Here is a 27848-nt window from a genome sequence, read left to right on the forward strand (position 1 = left end):
GGCTGACCTTCGCTCCTCTCTTCAGTCATGGAGTCTCTCAACTCAGCGGACAGACGCACAGACACACGGACAGCCGTACAGACCCTCCTATGGCTGCTCCTCCTGTGTGTCCCACAATGCACCGGGGCGTCTACAGGTAGGACTCTCTGCTAACTTACTTACTAAGTTACTGCTAACCTTCAAGAGACGTTCACAGTCTGAGGCTCAATGCAGGGTCAAATAACAATACCACTAATCTGCTCTCTGATGAGGCTTGAACAGAAACCCTTTTCCTTTTGGTCTGTTGCTGAGCTGAACTGTTTACATGTAAGTTCTAGAGCAGGGCTTTTCAAAGTGGGTGACGGGGCACCCTGGGGTGACGGGGCACCCTGGGGTGACGGGGCACCCTGGGGTGCCGTGGCGGCAGTCCAGGGGTGCCACGAGATCATTTGATAATATTTGGAATTTATTTGGACACTTGAAGAATTACAAAGTTATTTTCAGTCAGTTCTAACCAAAATGGCTGTTATGTCAACGTTTTCTTCGCAACATACTGTAATCACTAAAATATCGTCACTGTCAGGCAGAGTAGTACATTTTATAGATGATAAATACAAAAAGAAAGGTTTTGGACATACAAGGTTTCCACCCGACAACGACGATGCTATACATTTAAGTTGCTGGGAGTGAAAATTATAATGTAGGGGTGCCTCGGATTAAAAAAATATTTATAGGGTGCCCTGAGACAAAAAAGTTTGGGAACCCCTGCAATAGAGATTATAATGAACTGTATACATGGAGGTTCTAGGGATTATAATGAACTGTTTACATGGAGGTTCTATAGATTATAATGAACTGTTTACATGGAGGTTCTAGGGATTATAATGAACTGTTTACATGGAGGGTAAAGATAATGGTTATAATATATAAGGATATACAGTATGTGCTAAAGATAAATGGTTATAATATATAAGGATATACTGTATGTGCTAAAGATAAATGGTTATAATATATAAGGATATACTGTATGTGCTAAAGATAAGAGAGAGCGTGATATACCCGGTTGAGTTCAGAACGTTCATGTGATGATCTGCTGTCATCTGAGTCCTGGTTGACGTGACATGGAAGCTGCTGCCCTGCCGGGCGCACCATGAGGACGTCTGCAGTGCAGTCATTAGAATCACACCATGAGGACGTCTGCACCATGAGGACGTCTGCAGTGCAGTCATTAGAATCACACCATGAGGACGTCTGCACCATGAGGACGTCTGTAGTGCAGTCATTAGAATCACACCATGAGGACGTCTGCAGTGCAGTCATTAGAATCACACCATGAGGACGTCTGCAGTGCAGTCATTAGAATCACACCATGAGGACGTCTGCAGTGCAGTCATTAGAATCACACCATGAGGACGTCTGCAGTGCAGTCATTAGTATCACACCATGAGGACGTCTGCAGTGCAGTCATCAGAATCACACCATGAGGACGTCTGCAGTGCAGTCATTAGAATCACACCATGAGGACGTCTGCAGTGCAGTCATTAGAGCAGTGTTTCTCAACCACTGGTCCTGGGGACCTTTGCTGTGCCCCTGAGAAGGGTCAAGTGTGCCCCTTGAAACTGCTGGAAAGCCAGTCTTGTATTTATCATTTTAAAAATGATTTAAACTAGTGAAAATATCAGATCTACAAGCACACAACGCCTCGCGGTGTGCTTGTTGTGCGACAGCCTTGTATGATGAAGCAGGGGGGCGGTGGGGGGCCGCTCTCCTGACAGAGGCACATCCCATGTTTGCTTTCACCTATAGTATATTGAACGGTCGGGGGGGGGAGGGGGAGGAGGGGGACTGTTACACTTTGGGTCAAACAGAAACACACAAACATCCAATCAACCTCTCAGGAAGCCTGGCTTTGTTCTGTCATTGGTGTTAAACATGGTTTGGGTCTGTCCATCCATCCATCCATCCATCCATCCATCCATCCATCCATTCATCCATCCATCTTCAACCGCTTATCCAGAATCGGTGCGTGCGCGCGCTCTCTCTCTCTGTGTGTGTGTGTGTGTGTGTGTGTGTGTGTGTGTGTGTGTGTGTGTGTGTGTGTGTGTGTGTGTGTGTGTGTGTGTGTGTGTGTGTGTGTGTGTGTGTGTGTGTGCGTGCGTGCGTGCGTGCGTGCGTGCGTGCGTGCGTGCGTGCGTGCGTGCGTGCGTGCGTGCGTGCGTGCGTGCGTGCGTACACGCGCACGAAGAGAGACGGAAAAGCATAGCGCCTGGTTGCTCTTGTGCACAATTACAAATAAAGACACATGTAAATGCCTACGGTACAGTAAATGCCTACAGTACAGTAAATGCCTACAGTACAGTATAGCCTACAGTACAGTATAGCCTACAGTACAGTATAGCCTACAGTACAGTATAGCCTACAGTACAGTATAGCGGAGATCGTAGGCCTATCCTGGTGAAATATCTGGCAGTGGGTGATCCCTTGTCGGCTCTTACAGAGTGAAAACCACAACAATATTACCAGTAAGACTCCCTAATCGGGAGATAAGCGACCGTTGGTCGCTTATCTCTACAAATAGGCCAAAAATGTATTGTACCAAAATCGTCCTGATGGTGGCGCTAGATGGGACAGATGCGTTTTGATTACATGACTGTAGAGATACTGTGCGATTTGCGTGATTTTAGGGCAAAATCTGTAGGTGTCCAAAAATGTGTTTTAAAAAATCGGCCTGAAGGTGGCGCTAAATGGGACAGGTCCATGTTGATGAGATGAGTGTAGACATGCTGTGTACCGATTTGTGTGATTTAAGGGCAAAATCTGTAGGTGTCCAAAAATGTGTTTTAAAAAATCGGCCTGAAGGTGGCGCTAAATGGGACAGGTCCATGTTGATGACATGAGTGTAGACATACTGTGTACCGATTTGTGGATTTTAGGGCAAAATCTGTAGGAGCAGTGTCCAAAAATGTGTTTAATAAATTCGGCCTGAAGGTGGCGCTATATGGGACAGATCCATGTTGATGAGATGAGTGTAGACATACTGTGTAGCGATTTGCGTGATTTTAGGGCTAAAATTGTAGGAGCAGTGTCCAAAAATGTGTTTTGAAAAATCAGCCTGAAGGTGGCGCTAAATGAGACAGATCCATGTTGATGAGATGAATGTAGACATACTGTGTAGCGATTTGCATGATTTTAGGGCAAAGATTGTAGGAGCAGTGTCCAAAAATGTGTTTTAAAAAATCGGCCTGAAGGTGGCGCTAGAAGAGGGCCATGTGAGAACTCTGCGCCGCCGAGGCGGACGAATAAGTACCGGCCCCGGCTCTCCCGGTTGCTCCTAGCCCGAGTTAAGGCATTTTATGTGAGCTGCAGTGGAGGGGGTCCTCCACTGGGGGCGCCACCACTTTTGCATCCGTTCTGGAGCACCAGGAGTTGGTCATTTCGTCATTTTTGCACATTTCGTCATTTTTTACACCTGGGGGTCCCCCAGGGACTTGGGGGTCCCTGGAGCTCCGGGGGTCCTTGGAGGTTGTAGTTTGACAGGCAAGGAGTGTGTGTGCAAAATCTGGCATGGATCGGGGCAACGGTTGCGGAGATATGAGCAGGGCAAAATTGTGACGTGTGACGTGTGACAGACTGACGGACAGACTGACGGAGGGACGGACTGACAGCCGGTGGAGGTTTGGATAGTATAGGAGTGCAAGTAACTGCGACCTACGGTCGCAATGACATCCGATTTCAAGAAAGAGACTAATTGCATAATGTGAAATACTCTAACGATCCAATGAGTCGCCAACCACTTAATATCGTAGTGTGTTCGAGCCCTTAGCTGACTCCTTTACAAGTGAAGGAGCAGCGGTTCTACTCCAAGTCTCTCTCGGGTGACCCTATCTCTAAGGGAGATACCAGCCACCCTATCTCTAAGGAGATACCAGCCACCCTATCTCTAAGGAGATACCAGCCACCCTATCTCTAAGGGAGATACCAGCCACCCGTCTGAGGAAACCCATTTCAGCCGCTTGTACCTGTGACCTTATACTTTCAGTGACATTTAGCTGAGAGCAGGAACAAAGATTGCTCGGTAGACAACATTAGCAACTTCATCCTGGGGGATCTCGGATGTCCCTAATTATCATGGCTAGAGGTTTATATTATCATTGTTTTCTGTAGGATCTTTACATGAAGGAAGAAGGCACCACTCCAATTCTCCATCTCTGTGAGCATTCTTATGGGGTGAAGGGCTTTTATTTATTGACATGGCTCTGTGTCTCCTCTCCTTCAGATCCTGTGTTTGTGAGCAGAGAGGAGGCCAGCAGGGTCCTCCTGCGCTCCCGTCGGGCCAACTCCCTCCTGGAGGAGATGAAGGTTGGGAACCTGGAGAGAGAATGTCTGGAGGAGAAATGTTCTTATGAGGAGGCCAGGGAGATCTTCATCTTCCCTAAACCACTGGTATGTCTCTACTAGTACTGTTATACTGTTACTGTTAATACTATACTAAACCACTGGTACGTCTCTACTAGTACTACTAGTTACTACTGTTACAATTAATACTATACTAACCTGGAGAGAGAATGTCTGGAGGAGAAATGTTCCTATGAGGAGGCCAGGGGGATCTTCATCTTCCCCAAACCACTGGTACGTTCCTACTAGTACTACTAGTTACTACTAGTTACTATTAATACTATAATACTAACCCTAACCCTATGAGGAGGCCAGGGAGATCTTCATCTTCCCCAAACCACTGGTACGTCTCTACTAGTACTACTAGTTACTACTGTTACTGTTACTATTAATACTATACTCTACTAAACCACTGGTACGTCCCTGCCACTTACTACTGTTACTGTTACTATTAATACTATACTATAGTAAACCACTGCTACTACTAGTACTGTTACTATTAATACTATACTCTACTAAACCACTGGTATGTCTCTACTAGTACTACTAGTTACTACTGTTACTGTTACTATTGATACTATACTATAGTAAACCACTGCTACTACTAGTACTGTTACTATTAATACTATAATACTAACCCTAACCCTATGAGGAGGCCAGGGAGATCTTCATCTTCCCTAAACCACTGGTACGTCCCTGCTACTACTGGTATACTGTTACTGTTAATACTATACTAAACCACTGGTACGTCCCTGCTACTACTGGTATACTGTTACTATTAATACTATACTAAACCACTGGTACGTCCCTGCTACTACTGGTATACTGTTACTGTTAATACTATACTAAACCACTGGTACGTCCCTGCTACTACTGGTATACTGTTACTATTAATACTATACTAAACCACTGGTACGTCCCTGCTACTACTGGTATACTGTTACTATTAATACTATACTAAACCACTGGTACGTCCCTGCTACTACTGGTATACTGTTACTATTAATACTATACTAAACCACTGGTACGTCCCTGCTACTACTGGTATACTGTTACTATTAATACTATACTAAACCACTGGTACGTCCCTGCTACTACTGGTATACTGTTACTATTAATACTATACTAAACCACTGGTACGTCCCTGCTACTACTGGTATACTGTTACTATTAATACTATACTAAACCACTGGTACGTCCCTGCTACTACTGGTATACTGTTACTATTAATACTATACTAAACCACTGGTACGTCCCTGCTACTACTGGTATACTGTTACTATTAATACTATACTAAACCACTGGTATGTCTCTACTAGTACTGTTACTATTAATACTATACTAAACCACTGGTACGTCCCTGCTACTACTGGTATACTGTTACTATTAATACTATACTAAACCACTGGTATGTCTCTACTAGTACTGTTACTATTAATACTATACTATACTAAACCACTGGTATGTCCCTGCTATACTACTGGTATACTGTTACTGTTAATACTAACCCTAACCCTATGAGGAAGCCAGGGAGATCTTCATCTTCCCCAAACCACTGGTATGTCTCTACTAGTACTGTTACTATTAATACTATACTAAACCACTGGTACGTCCCTGCTACTACTGGTATACTGTTACTATTAATACTATAATACTAACCCTAACCCTATGAGGAAGCCAGGGAGATCTTCATCTTCCCTAAACCACTGGTGAGTCTCTACTAGTACTACTAGTTACTACTGCTACTATTAATACTATACTATACTAAACCACTGGTACGTCTCTACTACTACTACTACTAGTTACTACTAGTTACTATTACTATTAATACTATACTCTACTAAACCACTGGTATGTCTCTACTAGTACTACTAGTTACTATGGTTACTGTTACTATTAATACTATACTATACTAAACCACTGTTACTACTAGTACTGTTACTACTGTTACTATTACTATTTATTAATACTATACTGAATGAATGAATGAATGAATGAATGAATGAATGAATGGAGTAGAAATGCTCCTAGTCCCTAAACAACTCTTCTGTTACTAGGCTACCATTTCCACTTCTGTTACTACTACCGCTGCTACCGCTGCTGCTGCTACTACTACTACTACTGCTACTGCTACTGCTACTTCTACTTCTACTGCTACTGCTACTGCTACTGCTACTGCTACTTCTACTGCTACTGCTACTACTGCTACTGCTACTGCTACTACTGCTACTGCTGCTACTACTACTACTGCTACTGCTACTGCTACTGCTACTTCTACTGCTACTACTACTACTACTACTACTGCTACTGCTACTGCTACTACTACTGCTACTTCTACTGCTACTGCTACTACTACTGCTACTACTACTGCTACTGCTACTGCTACTACTACTGCTTAAATACAAGGTTATTCTTCTTGTCGGCGTTGCATTCCTAAGGTAATATTACTCCTTCAAACAGTTCAATAACAGAAGCTTATTATGTGTGTCTCTCTCTTACAGAAGGACTTTTGGAAGACATACTCAGGTAAACAAAGATCATACATGTGTGATTCATGTGTAGGGTAGCATCGTATAAAGAACACCATCACGAACACCGGGTATATTTTGGCTGATATAATATATTCCATTAAAAAAATGCAATTTGAGGTACTCTTCTAAGCCTTCTTTAATATTTCAACATGAAATTTTAAAAAAAAGAAGAAAGAAAAACATGAGGGGAGGCAAAATCTGTGAAAAATATGGGTATTGTTTTTAAAATATTTAAAAACTTCTCCTTTGGTCCACCCATTCATGGGACATGTGACAATATACGAGGTGCAGGGCAGAGCGTTGTGAAGTTCACTGAGCCGACTCAGTGCTGTTGGAGCATCCTGATAGGAACAGAACAGTACATATGGTTGTGTTGGAGCATCCTGATAGGAACAGAACAGTACATATGGTTGTGGGGACTGCTACTCAACTGGGTTGGGACCAGTGTGAAGGATTATGGGTAATGTAGTTGTCTTCCCTAGTGGTGGACCAGTGTGAAGCATTGTGGGTAATGAAGTTTTTCTCCTTAGTTGTGGACCAGTGTGAAGGATTATGAGTAATGTAGTGTTTTTCCCTAGTGGTGGACCAGTGTGAAGGATTGTGGGTAATGAAGTTTTTCTCCTCAGTGGTGGACCAGTGTGAAGCATTGTGGGTAATGACGTTTTTCTCCCTAGTTGTGGACCAGTGTGAAGGATTGTCGGTAATGAAGTTTTTCTCCTCAGTGGTGGACCAGTGTGAAGGATTATGGGTAACGTAGTGTTCTTCCCTAGTGGTGGACCAGTGTGAAGGATTGTGGGTAATGAAGTTTTTCTCCTTAGTGGTGGACCAGAGTGAAGGATTGTGGGTAATGAGGTTTTTCTCCCTAGTTGTGGACCAGTGTGAAGGATTGTGGGTAATGAAGTTTTACTCCCTAGTTGTGGACCAGTGTGAAGGATTATGGGTAACGTAGTGTTTCTCTCCTCAGTGGTGGATCAGTGTGAAGGATTATGGGTAACGTAGTGTTTCTCTCCTCAGTTGTGGACCAGTGGGTAATGTAGTGTTCTTCCCTATAGTTGTGGACCAGTGTGAAGGATTATGGGTAATGTAGTTTTCTTCTCTAGTTGTGGACCAGTGTGAAGCATTGTGGGTAATGTAGTGTTCTTCCCTATAGTTGTAGACCAGTGTGAAGGAATATGGGTAACGTAGTTGTCTTCCCTATAGTTGTGGACCAGTGTGAAGCATTGTGGGTAACGTAGTTGTCTTCCCTAGTGGTGGACCAGAGTGAAGGATTATGGGTAATGCAGTTTTTCTCCTCAGTGGTGGACGAGAGTGAAGGATTATGGGTAATGCAGTTTTTCTCCTCAGTGGTGGACGAGAGTGAAGGATTGTGGGTAATGTCGTTTTTCTCCTCAGTGGTGGACCAGTGTGAAGGATTGTGGGTAATGTAGTGTTCTTCCTTAGTGGTGGACCAGTGTGAAGGATTGTGGGTAATGAAGTTTTTCTCTCCTCAGTGGTGGACCAGTGTGCGTCCAAACCCTGTAAGAACGGAGCCACCTGCGTGCCCCAGGTCAAAGGTTACACCTGCATCTGTCGCCGTGGTTACCAGGGACGCAACTGCGACAAAGGTAATCTGATTACAAAAAACTGTAACCTGTTGAAAACTGCTATTGAGTATAATATAAACAATACAAGATGAGGGAATACAAATGTTTCATTGTTCTCTCTCTCTCCCCATCTATCTCTCTCTCTCTCTCTCTCTCTCTCTCTCTCTCTCTCTCTCTCAGCTGTGAGGACCTCCTATGGTTGTCTATATAAGAACGGAGGCTGTGAACATTTCTGCAGCAAGGTCCTGGAAGCGCCGGTGTGTCGCTGTGCTCCAGGATACCGGCTGGCCAGGGACAACAGCAGCTGCCTCCCTGAAGGTCTGAACCCTAACCCTACCCTAACCCTGAAGGTCTGAACCTTAACCCTAACCCTACCCCTGAAGGTCTGAACCCTAACCCTACCCTAACCCTGAAGGTCTGAACCTTAACCCTAACCCTACCCCTGAAGGTCTGAACCCTAACCCTACCCTAACCCTGAAGGTCTGAACCTTAACCCTAACCCTACCCCTGAAGGTCTGAACCCTAACCCTACCCTAACCCTGAAGGTCTGAACCCTAACCCTAACCCTGAAGGTCTGAACCTTAACCCTAACCCTACCCCTGAAGGTCTGAACCCTAACCCTACCCTAACCCTGAAGGTCTGAACCCTAACCCTAACCCTGAAGGTCTGAACCCTAACCCTAACCCTGAAGGTCTGAACCCTAACCCTACCCTAACCCTGAAGGTCTGAACCCTAACCCTAACCCTGAAGGTCTGAACCTTAACCCTAACCCTACCCCTGAAGGTCTGAACCCTAACCCTACCCTAACCCTGAAGGTCTGAACCCTAACCCTAACCCTGAAGGTCTGAACCCTAACCCTAACCCTGAAGGTCTGAACCCTAACCCTACCCTAACCCTGAAGGTCTGAACCCTAACCCTAACCTAACCCTGAAGGTCTGAACCCTAACCCTAACCCTAACCTAACCTAACCTAACCCAGAAGGTCTGAACCCTAACCTAACCTAACCTAACCTGAAGGTCTGAACCCTAACCCTACCCTAACCCTGAAGGTCTGAACCCTAACCCTAACCTTAACCCTGAAGGTCTGAACCCTAACCCTAACCTTAACCCTGAAGGTCTGAACCCTAACCCTAACCTAACCCTGAAGGTCTGAACCCTAACCGTTAGAGGTGGCTTAAAGCAAGTCAAACCTACATTCATGGGTAACTATCTGCTCCATCTGTCACTGGAGTCACTCAACTTGCAATAAGGAAGTGGTCCCCTTAATGTTTTATTGTACTGTTTTGTACTGTATTGTATGTATTGATTGTTTTGTATGGTAGCCATACCTTCACTTTTGTACAGCCTGCCCAGGGACTACAGTAGCTCATGGCTAAATCTGGCTCATTTACATTGATGTGAAAACGGATATGTTGATTAATGTGCTCTGTCCCTGACAAATAAATAAACTAGAAAAGAAAATTCCTACGAAATTTTAAGTGTGCCTGCAGCTCGCTAAGTTTGTGCATTAGCATTTTAATATTAGCAATTGTAATTGTAAAAAAAAAAAAAAAAAAAAATTTTTTTTTGAAAAAAAAAAAAGTTTTTGGAAAAAAAGTTTTTTGAAAAAAAGATTTTTTGAAAAGAAAATTTTTTTGAAAAAAAAATTTTTGAAAAAAATTTTTTTGAAAAAAAAAAGTTTGAAAAAAAATTGAATTTTTTGAAAAAAAAATTAAATTTTTTGAAAAAAAAATTAATTTTTTTGAAAAAATAATTTTTGAGAAAAAAAAATTTTGAAAAAAAAATTTTTTGAAAAAAAAAATGAAAAAAAAATTTTTTGAAAAAAAAAAATTTAAAAAAAAATGTTTTTGAAAAAAAAATTGAAAAAAAAATGTTTTTGAAAAAAAAAATTGAAAAAAAAAATGTTTTTGAAAAAAAAAATGGAAAAAAAAAAATTTTGAAAAAAAAATTTTTGAAAAAAAAATAATTTTGAAAAATTCTTTTTTTTTTGAAAAAAATAAATTAAAACATTTTTTGAAAAAAAAAATTTTTTGAAAAAAAAATTCTTTTTGAAAATTTTTGAAAAAAAAAACGGGAATCTGTGTGACGTCACACGGATCAACTCTCAGAACAGCACTGTTCTGAGAACCCGTGGAAAGCTTTTCATCTCTGTCTTTCCAAAACCAGAGAAAGACACAGGCTGTGTCCGAAATCCACCCTATTCACTAATGTAGTGTACTAAAATGGGGCTCCGCCATTTTGAACTAGTGTCCGAATGTATAGTGAGCATTTTTGTACCCTAATATAGTGTACTGAAGTATCCCACAATGCATTTGGATTTGTAGTGAGCATTCGATGGTCACTACTTCAGCCGGCTTGAGCTCAGCTATCCCACAGTGCACTGCGCGGCAGCCGCTCTCTCGCCGTCTCTCGCGCTTTGAGCACGCACATACAGTAAGCACGCACACATGCACGCCGCAGGCTCGTCTCTGGGCAGGAGACAACGAACGCAGCTAGCCGTATAGCCATCTGTTGCTGAGCAAACGCAACAGAGCCGCTCGTAACAGAACCACCGGCTAAAGAAAATAACTCGTACAAATGTCCACAGCCTTGTCACCAGAGAACAAATGATGAAAAAAGCTCTAAAGTTGTTTATGAAGAGAATATACGAGAATAGACGCTGGAGACTTTTGTTTTTCGATCTCTCTCTTTCTTCCCAACCTTACACAGCTGATGATAATAATCATGATAAATAATGTTATTTAAATTAGCAAGAATAACCTATTTTATCACAAACATGGGTGTATGTCTGCATGTGAGACGAATAGGCACAAACATTATTCATTCATTCACCAATGAATGAATACAATTTAAAAAATATATATTTGTTATAGTATTATTTTATTGAATTGTGATAAATAAAAACAATTATATAGGCCTATTTCTCATAATAACACCGCAACATGTTGGTATGTTATTTACAATCCACAAGCATTGGGGAGTTGATGTACAAGCTCACAATGCGTCGCTTCGCCCCCGTTGAGAGCTTGTAGATCGGCTATTATTTATTGCTCCAAAAGCCTCCAAGTAGAGCGTTTTAACTGTGCGACAGCCATGACGCAACCAGATGGAGACGGAGTAGTGTCCGAAATGCGCTGATTTGTTCACTACTGTAGTACACTACATCTGGATCCCTCATTTAGGGTTAGGGAGTAGGGAACGTGTTCTGCATTTCGGACACAGCCACAATGTTCAGAAATAGGACTTTGTGAGGATAGAAGGTGCCAGTGGGACCCCAAAAAAAGGTTTTAAAATAGAAAAAGTGAAAATTCATGGTGTAGGTCCTTTAAGCATTTACAGATAGTTCCTACTTGCCATGTAAGTACACACAGCGAGTTTCGAGATGGTACCATGCTGCAAACTGGAGATAAAGCTGTTTAAAGCTAAGCCAATAGGAAGATAGGGGCGGGGCCTAAGAGGGGGCGGAGCTTAAGTAATAAGTCCCTATTGGCCGTTTAAGTCCAGACACCAAGTTTCAAGACGGTACCATGCTGTGAACTGGAGTAGTGGCTGTTTAAAACCCAGCCAATAGGAATACAGAGGGGGCGGGGCTTAATCAATTACAGCTCATCCCTATTGGCCGGAAAAAGACCAAAGTTGTGTATGCATTTTAAAGTTTAAATCACGTTGCTAGGCAAAAGTATGGCAGGGTTATGTGGCCACAAAGTTTCGTTTTTTTTTTTTCGGAGTCCCCCATTCAAAGTCAATGGGGGTTTTTGAGCGTAGTTTTTTACGAATTACGTTGCCATGGTAACGCGGATCGGAAAGAAAAGTAATAGCACACCATTCCCGGCCGAGCCGCACATTTTGATGTATATATTGCGGGGGTGGCGTAAATCGTGCGGCAGTTATTACGTGCCGAAATCTCCCCCATTCTAAGTCAATGGGGTTTTTGGGCGTCGTTTTTTGCGAATTACGTTGCCATGGTAACGCGGATCGGAAAGAAAAGTAATAGCACACCATTCCCGGCCGAGCCGCCCGTTTTGATGTATATATTGCGGGGGTGGTGTAAATCGTGCGGCAGTTATTACGTGCCGAAATTTGCAAGAACATTACTTACTGACTTACTGACTTAAGTATGGCGGATTACAATAAGTGTTTTGCCATTGCATTGCATGGCAGGCACACTTAATAAATAAATAACCCTAACCTAACCCTAACCTAACCCTGAAGGTCTGAACCCTAACCTTAACCTAACCTTAACCCTGAAGGTCTGAACCCTAACCTAACCCTAACCCTAACCCTGAAGGTCTGTCTGCGAGCAGAAAAAGGTCCATTGAACTCAATGGGATGTTGTGGTTTTTGATTGATTGAAGAATTTATTAGAAGTTTGCAATAGAAAAAAGTACAGTTTCATGACAGTACAAATCACTGGTACAAGGTCAACTAAAAGGAGATCCTATAAAGCCGAGGCTTATTTCCACAGGAACCACACTTTAAGTATCTCATATAACATTGAAAGACAGACGGATAGAACATAGTACTTTATCTAGGATAATATCAGTTTCAAAAGCATAACATCAAATACAAAGGCAGAAAAAAGAATAATAAAAGAAGGGGGGGGGGCATGGGGGCTTAGTCTATTTACAAGTCACGGGTAGCAGCTGTCTGAAGGTGACTTTTCATACCAATTTTGAAGGAGGCTAGTATTGGTATTGCTACTATTTATATTATACAAGCAGTAACATCAATAGTAGGCCTAAGACATTTCAATCCCCATAGGAATTCTCTCTGAGAAAAAAATCTCAAAAAGTATAACAAGAAAAATACAAGTGCACATAACTGTAAAGTTGAACAAGTTGAAGTTTGAACGAAATGTGTGAAAAAAAAAACAAAAAAACATGGAACTATATTGTGCCAAAAAAAGTATCTGCTCGCTTTTTATTACCTTATTTTTTGACGGTATCAGGAACACAACCATGTGACCAGATGCGCTCGGGTGCGGCAGGCGATCGTCTTTAGTTCACTCGGAAAATACTCAATAAAAATGATAACTGTTAAACCGTGTTCATCCTTGCTTTTGTTATGGTCCGTACACCAACAAAGAATCCGAGATACAGTACATCCATTTTTTCTGAATGTCATAATATTGACTCAGGCGTAAAGGGGAATGTCCGGATGACGTCATTTCCGGATTCATCATGGGCGCTTTGCAAAGCACAGTCTATTGGGTTCACCTCCGGAAACGTTGTTTCTGATGGGGGACTGTCCATAAGTCCCAAGATAGTCCCAAGGTTCATTAGTCCGAATTTAGTTACTGAGGTTAGGGTTAGGTTGGGGGGCGCTTTCCATTCCGACATGTCGCCGCTCCGACAGTGACTTCTTATTGTTGGAGTGGCAACACTTCCATAGAGGTTAAGGTTAGGGTTAGGGTAGTGTCGGAATGGAGACATGTCGGAAAGGAGACATGTCGGAATGGAGAGATGCACTCGGTTAGAGTTAGGCATAGTATTCTTAACAAATTCGTACTAATGAACCTTCGGACCAATGCCATGGCACCGTTTGACGTCTTAACACGTCCATGGCAGTGAGCTGTCGGATTCAGTTTGACGCCCATGACGCCATGAATGCGTCGATAAAGTAATACGATTGAGTAAGTGAATAATCAATTAAAAAAACAGACAGGAAGTTGACTCGCAGTTGCATTTCCTGTTTTCCTTCCTGTCCAGTGCCGGTGCCGTGCGGGAGGCCGATCCAACAGGCTGTCTGTCCCAAAGGACAACAGTGCCCCCTGCAGGTGGGAGAAGGACATGCACGCAAACGGAGGGTCGTCAACGGATACATCTGTCCTAAAGGACAATGTCCCTGGCAGGTAGCACGCACACACGCACGGGGACAGCCCATAAGTCCTACATCTCATTACTCCTACATCTCATAAGTCCTACATCTCATTACTCCTACATCTCATAAGTCCTACATCTCATTACTCCTACATCTCATTAGTCCTACATCTCATTACTCCTACATCTCATAAGTCTTACATCTCATTAGTCCTACATCTCATAAGTCCTACATCTCATTACTCCTACATCTCATAAGTCCTACATCTCATTACTCCTACATCTCATTAGTCCTACATCTCATTAGTCCTATATCATCTCATTAGTCCTACATCTCATTAGTCCTATATCATCTCATTAGTTCTACATCTCATTACTCCTATATCTCATTACTCCTATATCTCATAAGTCCTACATCTTATTAGTGTTACATCTCATTACTCCTACACCTCATTAGTCCTACATCTCATTAGTCCTACATCTCAAAAGTCCTACATCTCATTACTCCTACATCTCATTACTCCTACATCTCATAAGTCCTACACCTCATTAGTCCTACATCTCATAAGTCCTACATCTCATTAGTCCTACAACTCATTAGTCCTACATCTCATAAGTCCTACATCTCATTCTCATTACTTCTACATCTCATTAGTCCTACATCTCATTAGTCCTACATCTCATTAGTCCTACATCTCATTAGTCCTATATCATCTCATTAGTCCTACATCTCATTAGTCCCACATCTCATTAGTCCTACATCTCATTAGTCCTATATCATCTCATTAGTCCTACATCTCATTACTCCTACATCTCATTAGTCCTACATAGCATTAGTCCTACATCTCATTAGTCCTACATCTCATTAGTCCTACATCTCATTAGTCCTATATCATCTCATTAGTCCTACATCTCATTAGTCCTACATCTCATTACTTCTATATCATCTCATTAGTCCTACATCTCATTAGTCCTACATCTAATTACTCCTATATCTCATAAGTCCTACATCTCATTACTCCTATATCTCATAAGTCCTACATCTCATTAGTCCTACATCTCATTAGTCCTACATCTCATTAGTCCTATATCATCTCATTAGTCCTATATCATCTCATTAGTCCTACATCTCATTAGTCCTACATCTCATTAGTCCTACATCTAATTACTCCTATATCTCATAAGTCCTACATCTCATTACTCCTATATCTCATACGTCCTACATCTCATTAGTCCTACATCTCATTAGTCCTACATCTCATTAGTCCTATATCATCTCATTAGTCCTATATCATCTCATTAGTCCTACATCTCATTACTCCTATATCTCATAAGTCCTACATCTCATTACTCCTATATCTCATAAGTCCTACATCTCATTACTCCTACATAGCATTAGTCCGACATCTCATTACTCCTACATCTCATTAGTCCTACATCTCATTAGTCCTATATCATCTCATTCGTCCTACATCTCATTAGTCCTACATCTCATTAGTCCTAATTTGGTTAGGGTTAGGTTCAGGCATAGTTTTACTGAGTTTAGGGTTAGGTTTAGGCATAGTTTTACTGAGGTTAGGGTTAGGTTTAGGCATAGTATTTTTCACCAGGTTAACATCACCAGATTCAGTCTAATGGGATGTAGGAACAATGAAATGTGGGGCCAAGGCCATGGCAAACATCTCTTATCCAACGACAATCAAATATTCTGGTTTTGGGTCTGAGAGGCTAAATGACATCAACCGGTGGTTCTGTGACTCAAATGCTGAATAAATAATATTTAATAATGGACCTTGATATGAAAAATAATGAAAACCACTCTATATTGTGTGTGTGTCTATCTGTCTCTCTTGTAACGATACATTTTAATAGTGATTCGATACGCATCACGATACATGGTTGACGATACGATACATGGACGATATTGGTTCATTCATGGCCATACGATACGATTCAATGATTTAAAATACTATTTAGTAAAGAAATTAAATCTGTGTGAAAGGTGTGGATAGTGCAGGTTTTTAAGGGAAACATGTATTATTATGGCTATAAATAAGTAAACACAGTGATTATCTGCCAAATACATGGACATTGTATATTGATAAACCTGCACCTTGACATGAACCCAGAGATTACACACATTTATCCATAGACCAGTGTAGCTATATGGAAAGGAAAAGTAATTAAACCCCTCCTTTTCATTTTTTCTTCTTAAAATTGCTAAATACAATGCACACGTAGGTAGTATCGATACAATCGATTCTTTGCATTGCCGATTCGATACGATACAAAATAAAACGATACGATTCGATTTTAGCTGTTTTCTTTTCGATATACTTCGATTTTTAAGTTAAAAACGATATTTCGATACAGTTACTATATCGTTACACCCCTAGTCTGTCTGTCTGTCCAGGCCTTGCTATCGGAGCGCAGCAGAAGCTCGGTGAAGCACGGTGGAAAGCAGACGGTAAACACCGTCGTAGAAGCAGCCTCGTTGAAGTACGTGTGTGGAGCCATCGTCATCTCCCCCTGGTGGATCCTAACGGCTGCGCACTGCGTCTGGCACAAACCCACCGCTAGTCTCTACATCACCGTGGGTGAGTTATAAACCCTCTACCAGTCTCTACATCACCGTGGGTGAGTTATAAACCTACCGCTAGTCTCTACATCACCGTGGGTGAGTTATAAACCCACCGCTAGTCTCTACATCACCGTGGGTGAGTTATAAACCTACCGCTAGTCTCTACATCACCATGGGTGAGTTATAAACCTACCGCTAGTCTCTACATCACCGTGGGTGAGTTATAAACCTACCGCTAGTCTCTACATCACCGTGGGTGAGTTATAAACCTACCGCTAGTCTCTACATCACCGTGGGTGAGTTATAAACCTACCGCTAGTCTCTACATCACCGTGGGTGAGTTATAAACCCTCTCTCTACCAGTCTCTACATCACCGTGGGTGAGTTATAAACCTACCGCTAGTCTCTACATCACCGTGGGTGAGTTATAAACCTACCGCTAGTCTCTACATCACCGTGGGTGAGTTATAAACCCACCGCTAGTCTCTACATCACCGTGGGTGAGTTATAAACCCACCGCTAGTCTCTACATCACCGTGGGTGAGTTATAAACCTACCGCTAGTCTCTACATCACCGTGGGTGAGTTATAAACCTACCGCTAGTCTCTACATCACCGTGGGTGAGTTATAAACCCTCTCTCTACCAGTCTCTACATCACCGTGGGTGAGTTATAAACCTACCGCTAGTCTCTACATCACCGTGGGTGAGTTATAAACCTACCGCTAGTCTCTACATCACCGTGGGTGAGACTATGTTTATAAACCCTAACAGAGAACTACTTTCCCTAGTCAAAAAATCCTATAGGATTCTGATAGAAAAATCCTTTAGAAAATCCCATTAAGAATCCTATAAGAATCCTTTACAGTTTTGGAACAGATCCTATTGGATATTTCCTTATAGGATAATAATCCTTTAGAAAATCCCATTAAGAATCCTATAAGAATCCTTTACAGTTTTGGAACAGATCCTATTGGATATTTTCTTATAGGATAATAATCCTTTAGAAAATCCCATTAAGAATCCTATAAGAATCCTTTACAGTTTTGGAACAGATCCTATTGGATATTTTCTTATAGGATAATCCTATAAGAAAATATCCAATAGGATCTGTTCCAAAACTGTAAAGGATTCTTATAGGATTCTCTATCAGAATCCTAAAGGATATTTTGGCAAGGCATTGTACATCTTTATGGCTGTAATGCCTCAGGTGCCTTGCCTGGCTGCCACCCACCAACAGGGGGTGGTGTTGTGCGGACTGATTTATCAGGCTATCAGTGTTAAGACATACAGTATTAGATTTGACATTATCATTGACATCTTGAGTGAGATTCGAACTTACGACCTCCGGTGCTTGAATCCTGCCCTGATCCTCTGCGCCACAGCTCCTGTTAGTAAGGATGGGTTTTTGGTCCTATTTGACATTTTATAGGATCCAATGGGATTTTTATCCTATAAGAAAATATCCAATAGGATCTGTTCCAAAACTGTAAAGGATTCTTATAGGATTCCTAATGGGATTTTCTAAAGGATTTTTCTATCCTATTGGATTTTTTCTTATAGGATTATTATCCTATAAGAAATATCCAATAGGATCTGTTCCAAAACTGTAAAGGATTCTTATAGGATTCTTAATGGGATCAGAAATCCTACAGTTCCAATAAAATCCTATTGGAACTTTGAAAAATCCTATTGGATTTCCAAAGTTCGATATAACCCTATAGGATCCTATTGGAACTTTGCAAAATCCTATCGGATTTTCTAAAGTGCCGATAGAATCCTATAGGACTGTATTGGAAATTTGTAAAAACTAATATGATCCTATAGGATTTTCAAAATCCAATAGAATCCTATTGGAAATTTCAAAGATCCTATAGGATTTTTTGACTAGGGTCCTATTGGAACTTTACAAAATCCAATTGGATTTTGCAAAGCTCCAATAGGATCCTATTGGACTTTCCAAAGTTAGATATAACCCAATAGGATCCTATTGGAACTTTACAAAATCCAATTGGATTTTGCAAAGCTCCAATAGGATCCTATTGGACTTTCCAAAGTTAGATATAACCCAATAGGATCCTATTGGAACTTTGCAAAATCCTTTTGCAAAGTTCCAATAGGATCCTATTGGACTTTCCAAAGTTAGATATAACCCAATAGGATCCTATTGGAACTTTACAAAATCCAATTGGATTTTGCAAAGTTCCAATAGGATCCTATTGGACTTTCCAAAGTTAGATATAACCCAATAGGATCCTATTGGAACTTTGCAAAATCCTATCGGATTTTCTAAAGTGCCGATAGAATCCTATAGGACTGTATTGGAAATTTGTGAAAAACCAATATGATCCTATAGGATTTTCAAAATCCTATAGGATTATATTGGAAATGTCGAAGATCCTATAGGATTTTTTGACTATAGGGTTCTGGTCTTGACAGCCCATACATCCATACAGAAAACTACTTTCTGGCCTTGACAGCCCATACATCCATACAGAAAACTACTTTCTGGCCTTGACAGCCCATACATCCACACAGAAAACTACTTTCTGGGGCTACTTTCTGTGGTAACTACTTTCTGGGGCACGGTGGCGCAGTGGTTAGCGCTTCGCCTCACAGCTAGAAGGTCCTGGGTTCGATTCCTGCCGGGGGACGCTGTGGGCACTGGCGGCGTGTTCCTCCCTCCGCATCATCAGCGCCCACACCCTAGGTGGGGTTGGCGATAGGGCCTTTCTGTGTGGAGTTTGCATGTTCTCCCCGTGTCTCCTAGGGTTGATACCCTCACAAAAACATGCATGTAATCCTGGTCTCAATAATGCCTCCCTCTGGCCAGCCGGGGCGCCTGATGGAGGGGAAAGGAACTGGTTGGAATAACGTGTTCCTTCCACGCGCTACGTCCAAACCAGGGAAATCTCCACTGTCAGGTGAAAAGAAGCAACTTGGACTCCTCGTGCATAGAAGGAAGCATGAGGTCAGTCTGTTGTCTCCCCAGGCGCGACAGAGGGAGAGCAGAGCCCAGGATCACATAGGCAATTGGCACTGGGTGAAAAAATGGGTTACAAAATTGTGGGATAAAAATTAAAGAAAAAAAAAGAAAACTACTTTCTGGCCTTGACAGCCCATACATCCATTCAGAAAACTACTTTCTGGCCTTGACAGCCCATACATCCATACAGAAAACTACTTTCTGGCCTTGACAGCCCATACATCCATACAGAAAACTACTTTCTGGTCTTGACAGCCCATACATCCAAACAGAAATCTACTTTCTGGTCTTGACAGCCCATACATCCCCATACATCCACACAGAAAACTACTTTCTGGTCTTGACAGCCCATACATCCACACAGAAAACTACTTTCTGGTCTTGACGGCCCATACATCCACACAGAAAACTACTTTCTGGACTTGACAGCCCATACATCCAAACAGAAAACTACTTTCTGGCCTTGACAGCCCATACATCCACACAGAAAACTACTTTCTGGCCTTGACAGCCCATACATCCAAACAGAACAGTCCTATCTGATTGCATTAAACAACGTTAAACGACACTTAGGAGGTTAAACTCACTTTGCCACTCACTTTATGCACCCTCTATACTGTGTTGCCTCTAGCAACCACACTAACTAAAAGTTTTCGTGTGACTAAAATATAACTAAAACTAAATGAGATTTTATTCAAAAGACTTTGACTGAACGAAATCAAAATCTGCTCTCAAAATGTCCTCTCCTCCCCTCCCCTCATCCTCTCCTCCCCCCCCCCCCAGGAGAACATGACCGCAGCGTTAACGAGCGCACAGAGAACACAGTCCCGGTGTGGGCGGTGTTCGTCCACCCCTCCTACAACGTGACCACGTCGGACGCCGACCTGGCGCTGCTGCGGCTGGCGCGGCCCGCCCCGCTGGGGGCCTACGTGGTGCCCGTGTGTCTGCCCGCCGCCAACAGCAGCATCGCCCGCACGCTGGCCGCCGTGCGCCTCTCCACCGTCAGCGGCTGGGGCCGCCTGGCGCAGGTTGGACCCCCTGCCAACATCCTGCAGCGTCTGGAGATCCCCAGGGTACCCATGCAGGTGAGCATGTGACCTAACCCTGACCCTAACCCTAACCCTGACCCTAACCCTGACCCTAACCCAGGGTGCCCATGCAGGTGAGCATTAGACCTAACCCTAACCCTAACCCTAACCCTGACCCTAACCCAGGGTGCCCATGCAGGTGAGCCGTCCAAACTAGGTATGGGACCATATGAAAATAAGGCTTCAAATATGTGTCCACATTTCAGCTCCTATATGATAATAACATTGTTATGTGATAATGACAGTGATAATAACTGTTATATGCAGGCATCTATTTATAGAAAATCTTACAAATCTTCTATTCCAGTAAGTTCACACTTGCATTACTCAATGTCAGTTGTACACAGATTGATTATTTTTGAAGTGTTTCCTTAGACCATGCCCATGCATTACTCCAAATGGTTCAAAAACAATAATCCATTTACTTTGGGTATGCTGTGTATAACAGGCTAGTGAACAATGACCACCAACATTAGAGATACCCCTGGGTTCGATTCCCGGCGGGGGACAATGTGGGCGCTGGGGGCGTGATCTCTCCTCCGCATCATCATCGCCCACACCCTAGGTGGGGTCGGCGATAGGGCCTTTCTGTGTGGAGTTTGCATGTTCTCCCCGTGTCTCCTAGGGTTGATACCCTCACAAAAACATGCAGTAATCCTGGTCTCTATACTGCCTCCCCCTGGTCAGCCGGGGCGCCTGATGGAGGGGAAAGGAACTGATTGGAATAACGTGTTCCTTCCACGTGCTACGTCCAACCGGGGAAGTTCCCCCCTGTCAGGTGATAAGAAGCGGCCTGCTCACTCCTCATGCACTGCAGGAGGCATGAGCTCAGTTCGGGGCTCTCCCCAGGTTGGCAGAGGGAGAACAGAGCCCGGGATTACAGCTTAGGCAATTGGCACTGGGTGAAAAATGCAGCAAGAACAAAAATCGGGTGAGAAAAAAGAATATATATATAGGCTATAAAAGAAAAAGATTATCCTCATTAAAGCAATTCAAACTCATAAAAGTCATTCAATTCTGAAGAGTTTCTATAAATTTAACATATTTGAATATACAGTATATATATATTTATATTCTATAAGTTTAACATACATTCGAGTTATACTACAGTATTTGGCCTGCGTGGGCTTTCTCATAAACTGACAAGTAAATGATTTCAAATATTTTGGAATGTGAAGAGATCACTAGGACTTACCAAATCAAGTAGCTAATTAGCTTGCAGAAGAGTGACCTAGCTTAAAGTTTTATTTAGTGTAATAGAGCTGACCATTTCACCAGAATGGAACAAGATTAGTATCACTGGTAACATGGTTACTGTAAAGAGAGCCTAACGATACTGTACACATTTTGAAGTGTTTATTTTTATTAATTGTTTTATGTTTTAAACAGAATGTAGAGTGATTTACAAACATTCCAAATCTTATCAATGTGGTTAAAATTTGGAAAAAGGAAAGAAACAAGAAACAAGACCCATAATGTCAGAAAGGACACAGCAAAAGGCCTTCACTATCTAAATGTTGCTGAGATATGGTGATGACGTGATGTTCATAAAACCCATATACATAAAATTACAAATTACATACTTTCCTTCAAAATAAGGTAGTATACATTATCATGTATCATGTAGTAAGTAACAATAAGTCTCATCAAGAAGACTGAGATTGATATTGTTTAACCTGTTTAATACTGGTAAAGGAGGGAAAAAAAACATTTGTGGGTTAGCCAGTACAAGACCAGTCCTTCATGCAGCATCAGAAAGGTTGATGAAGTTGTACATCAGTGGTTGCTCTCGTATCCATATCTTTGTGTATGATGCCAAATATAAACGCTGCCTTAAAAACAACATCTCTACAACTAAATATAGCAGCTCCCAACTAAACAAAAGAAACAGCAGCAGACCAGTATCTATGGCAACACTTCTAAGTTAATTGAAGTCATTGGCAAAAAGAAATTGAAGTGATGACACTAAGCTAAGGTTTATGATGACATACTCAAGACTGGTCCATGTCCTTTCTTGATTTACCTGCAGCTCCACACTGTGGGCACACTTTGGACTTTCTGTGTCATTCCACAGATTGTAATGCTGTATGAGCTTTCAGTTGGACCATCTCATTTCTTCCTCAGACCTCAGTATGTCACCATAACCTTTTTTTTAGTCTAGCAGCTGCTATGCTTAGTTGTAGAGATGTGGTGTTTAATGCAGCTTTTAGGATATTTGGCATCATTCACAATAGAGAGCAACCACAGATGTACAACTTCATCAACTTTTCTGATGCTGCATGAAGGACCTTGTCTCTGATGGTACTCTTACCTGTACCAGTCATAATGGCTGTCAGATGTTATGGCCTTCCCAAAAAAGAAAAAAAAAGAAAAAAAATAATATATATATATATATATATATATATATATATATATATATATATATATATATATATATATATATATATAGGATATAGGATATATATAGGATAACATTGAGCATCAAATGGGTAGAGCTTGGTTTACCTCAGCCAGGTTTTCAAAATAATTTGAATTCTACTGTAGCCCTGCATTTCTATCTTGCAGTACAAACAATACTGAAATGTCAGATTTTCTCAACTTTTGGACATTTCATACATTTTAGGGACATCTACTGAAGTGAATACTGATGTGAATTTGTAAACATTTTCCACCCTTGATAAGTGAATTGAAAATAAAACTAATCAGTGTGATATTGTAGATTTCATTAGGATGGTTTACATTTCCCCCCATTTGGGACACCATATACGTTATTACTAGGGGTGTAACGATACATTTTAATAGCGATTCGATACATATCACGATACATGGTTGACGATACGATACATGGACGATATTGGTTCATTCATGGCGATACGATACGATTCGATTCAATGATTTAAAATCGATATAGTAACTATTTAGCAAAGACATTAAATCTGTGTAAAAGGTATGGCTAGTGCAGGTTTTTAAGGGAAATTTTAGCTGTTTTTATTTCGATATACTTCGATTTTTTAAGTTAAAAACGATATTTCGATACAGTTACTATATCGTTACACCCCTAGTTATTACGTTTAGTGATATAACTCCATGAGTATACAAGCTACCTTTACACAATTGGTATTGCTGAATTCTGTAGATCCACACCTTTGCAACAAGCCCTATATGTGTTGATATGGCAATCCATGTCAGAGTCACTACAAAGTAAAGAGAGCACTCTACATAGATTTACATTTCCGCCTATTGTAGGTATGTGTTCAAATGACTATATATTCCATTTCAGGTCTCCTGTAGAATGTAGAGGGATGTCCTGGCCTCAATTATGCCAAGTTTCAAACCTCTCAGAGCTTCCATTGTGAATCTACATGAGTTTATATGCCTCAACCCCCAGACGGACAGGCCTTATTTTTAATCTGGGGAGTATAACTTTATATATCAATTTCTCCACTTTTGCAGTAAAATATTTTTATACAAGAATCCATTTCCTGTATGGGAGGCCTTAGAGTTGAGGAAAAAATATGTTGTGTTTGGTTCTACCTCCGGTAGGGGTATCTCGAAAACGAAAACACTTTTTGACTATTTGTCTAGTGACTACTACTAATAGGCATTTTTTGTGCAAATTATACAGGATTGTTAACAACACTGTTATTGATCGATCAACAAAACGATATAGCCGATCTACAAGCTCACAATAAACGATCAACAATATATTTAACTCTCTCTCTCCCATCCAGGAGTGCCGCGCCCACACCCACCTGCCCATGACCAAGAACATGATGTGCGCGGGGCTGCGTCAGGGGGGCCGCGACGCCTGCCAGGGCGACAGCGGGGGTCCGCTGGTCACCCGCTACAAGAAGACATGGTTCCTGACGGGCGTGGTCAGCTGGGGGCGGGGCTGTGCGCAGCAGGACCTCTACGGCGTCTACGTCCGCGTCGTCAACTTCCTGGACTGGTTGGAGCGTACCATGATGACGCACACGCCCACGGGGCGTACCAAGATGACGCCATCCAGGGAGCGAAACAGGACGACGCCACCGCCCGCGGAGAAGAACCATACCATGAACCATACCTTGATGAAGCACATGGAGAAGAACCATACCTTGATGACACCCGTGGAGAAGAACCATACCATGAACCATACCTTGATGAAGCCCGTGGAGAAGAACCATACCATGAACCATACCTTGATGAAGCCCGTGGAGAAGAACCATACCATGAACCATACCTTGATGAAGCCCATGGAGAAGAACCATACCATGAACCATACCTTGATGAAGCCCGTGGAGAAGAACCATACCATGAACCATACCTTGATGAAGCCCATGGAGAAGAACCATACCATGAACCATACCTTGATGAAGCCCGTGGAGAAGAACCATACCATGAACCATACCTTGATGAAGCCCATGGAGAAGAACCATACCATGAACCATACCTTGATGAAGCCTGTGGAGAAGAACCATACCATGAACCATACCTTGATGAAGCACGTGGAGAAGAACCATACCATGAACCATACCTTGATGAAGCACATGGAGAAGAACCATACCTTGATGCCTCCTCTGGAGAAGAACCATAACTTGATGAAGCTTCTGGAGACGAACCATACCATGAACCATACCTTGATGAAGCCCATGGAGAAGAACCATACGTTGTTGACTCCTGTGGAGAAGAACCATACCTTGATGACTCCCATGGAGAAGAACCATACCTTGATGACTGCCATGGAGAAGAACCATACCTTGATGCCTCCTCTGGAGAAGAACCATACCTTGATGACTGCCATGGAGAAGAACCATACCTTGATGACTGCCATGGAGAAGAACCATACCTTGATGACTGCCATGGAGAAGAACCATACCTTGATGCCTGCCATGGAGAAGAACCATACCTTGATGACTGCCATGGAGAAGAACCATACCTTGATGACTGCCATGGAGAAGAACCATACCTTGATGACTGCCATGGAGAAGAACCATACCTTGATGACTGCCATGGAGAAGAACCATACCTTGATGACTGCCATGGAGAAGAACCATACCTTGATGACTCACATGGAGAAGAACCATACCTTGATGACTGCCATGGAGAAGAACCATACCTTGATGACTGCCATGGAGAAGAACCATACCTTGATGACGCCTGTGAAGACCAACTATACCTTGATGATGCCACCACCCGTGGAGACGAACCATACCACAAACCATACCATGATTAACCATACCACGGTGACGCCCACGGAGACGAATCGTACTATGATGACGCCAAAGCCCGCGAAGACCAACCGTACCATGATGTTGCCCACAGAGACGAACCATACCAAGATTACGCCTGTGAAGACAAACCATACCAAGATTACGCCCATGGAGACGAACCATACCAAGATTACGCCCATGGAGATGAACCATACCACGAACCATACCTTGATGACACCAATGGAGACGAACCGTACCACCATGACGACCTCGGAGCGTACCAAGACAACGCCAACACCCACGGAGACAAACCGTACCGCCATGACACCCACGGAGCGTACCAAGATGACGCCAGTGCCCATGGGGCGTACCACGATGAAGACGCCCATGGGGCGTACCACGATGAAGACGCCCATGGGGCGTACCACGATGAAGACGCCCATGGGGCGTACCACGATGAAGACACCCACGGAGCGTACCACGATGAAGACACCCACGGGGCGTACCACGATGAAGACGCCCACAGGGTAGAATGGACCAGTGGTTCCCAAACAGTGGGTCGGGACACATTTGTGGGTCACGACCCGAGTTAAAATCCCATCCCAAGTAAAAACACATTTAAAATAAAATACAAATAAAACAAAATAATCATTTTTTAAATAGTTTTAAACATTTTAAAACAAACAAACAAATCTAAGAAATTCATAAAAAAATAATTTGTGAAAAAAGCTAAGCGCGCTTTTTGTAGATCTGCTATTTTCACTAGTTTGGGTCTCGACCTGAAAAGTTTGGGAACCACTGTAACGGACCGTACCACCATGCCCACGGGGTAGAATGGACCGTACCACCATGCCCACGGGGTAGAATGGACCGTACCATGATCAGTGGTGGAAAAAGTACTCACCTTTTTTTAGTTAAGTAAAAGTAGAAGTACTCTGTTACAAGTAAAAGTCTGAAATGTTATATTTGCTTGAGTAAAAGTACAAAAGTATTGGTATCAAAATGTACTTAAAATACGGAAAGTAGAAAGTATTGCTTATGCAGAGTGTCCCATTTTAAGTGTTCAAATCTTTTGACTGCATCACAATGTGAGCTTGTAGATCTGCTACTTTCAAATGGACCAAATGTATATCGGGCTGAATTAGGCTAGTTAATGTTAGTTAGTTAGTTATGCTAGTTAGTTAATTAGGCTAGTTAATGTATGTTTTGTAAGGATAATCCAAATCTGCAAAGTAGTAGTAACTAAAGTTTTCAAATAAATGTAATGGAGTAAAAGTACAATGTTCGGATCTGAGATGTTGTGGATTAGAAAAAAGTATTGGAAATTCAAAAAGTACAAATAACAAAAAAATTATAGTAAGGTACTTAAGTCAATGTAAATATACCTCTCCACAGTTTTGTATTCCTGTAAGCTATATTTAAAAAAGAAAAGTTATTTAAAAAGTAGTCAATGGAATAATGGCCCTAAATGTCACTGTCATGTTTAATTTGTTTAAATGCACACCAGTGTAATCTATTAATAATAATAACATGTTTAAATCTAACCATGCATTTGTCTTTCTTTCTTGGATTTCGTTGGGGTTTCCTGAAGTTTAAAATCAATAAAATGATGGATGATGCACATGGATGGATTGGTCTCATTTTTCTCATGTTTTTAATTGTACAGTGATGAGCCTGGGACGGTTTGAAATGCATCT

General features: G+C 42.0%; 1 protein-coding gene across 1 annotated transcript; it reads left to right on the top strand.

Moving 5' to 3' along the window:
• On the top strand, positions 1–27778 carry LOC308291376 (uncharacterized protein). The gene is made up of 9 exons (XM_080733374.1): positions 1–136; positions 4256–4422; positions 6876–6900; positions 8396–8509; positions 8669–8806; positions 14196–14338; positions 16720–16903; positions 20655–20956; positions 24691–27778. Exons 1-9 carry the CDS (start codon positions 28–30, stop codon positions 26680–26682), a joined length of 3174 nt encoding a protein of 1057 aa, XP_080589500.1. The 5' UTR covers positions 1–27; the 3' UTR covers positions 26683–27778.
• Positions 27779–27848: the final 70 nt, after the last annotated feature.

This window comes from Nannobrachium achirus, assembly GCF_963921795.1.
Source record: "Nannobrachium achirus genome assembly, chromosome: 9".
In the NCBI taxonomy this organism is placed as follows: domain Eukaryota; kingdom Metazoa; phylum Chordata; class Actinopteri; order Myctophiformes; family Myctophidae; genus Nannobrachium; species Nannobrachium achirus.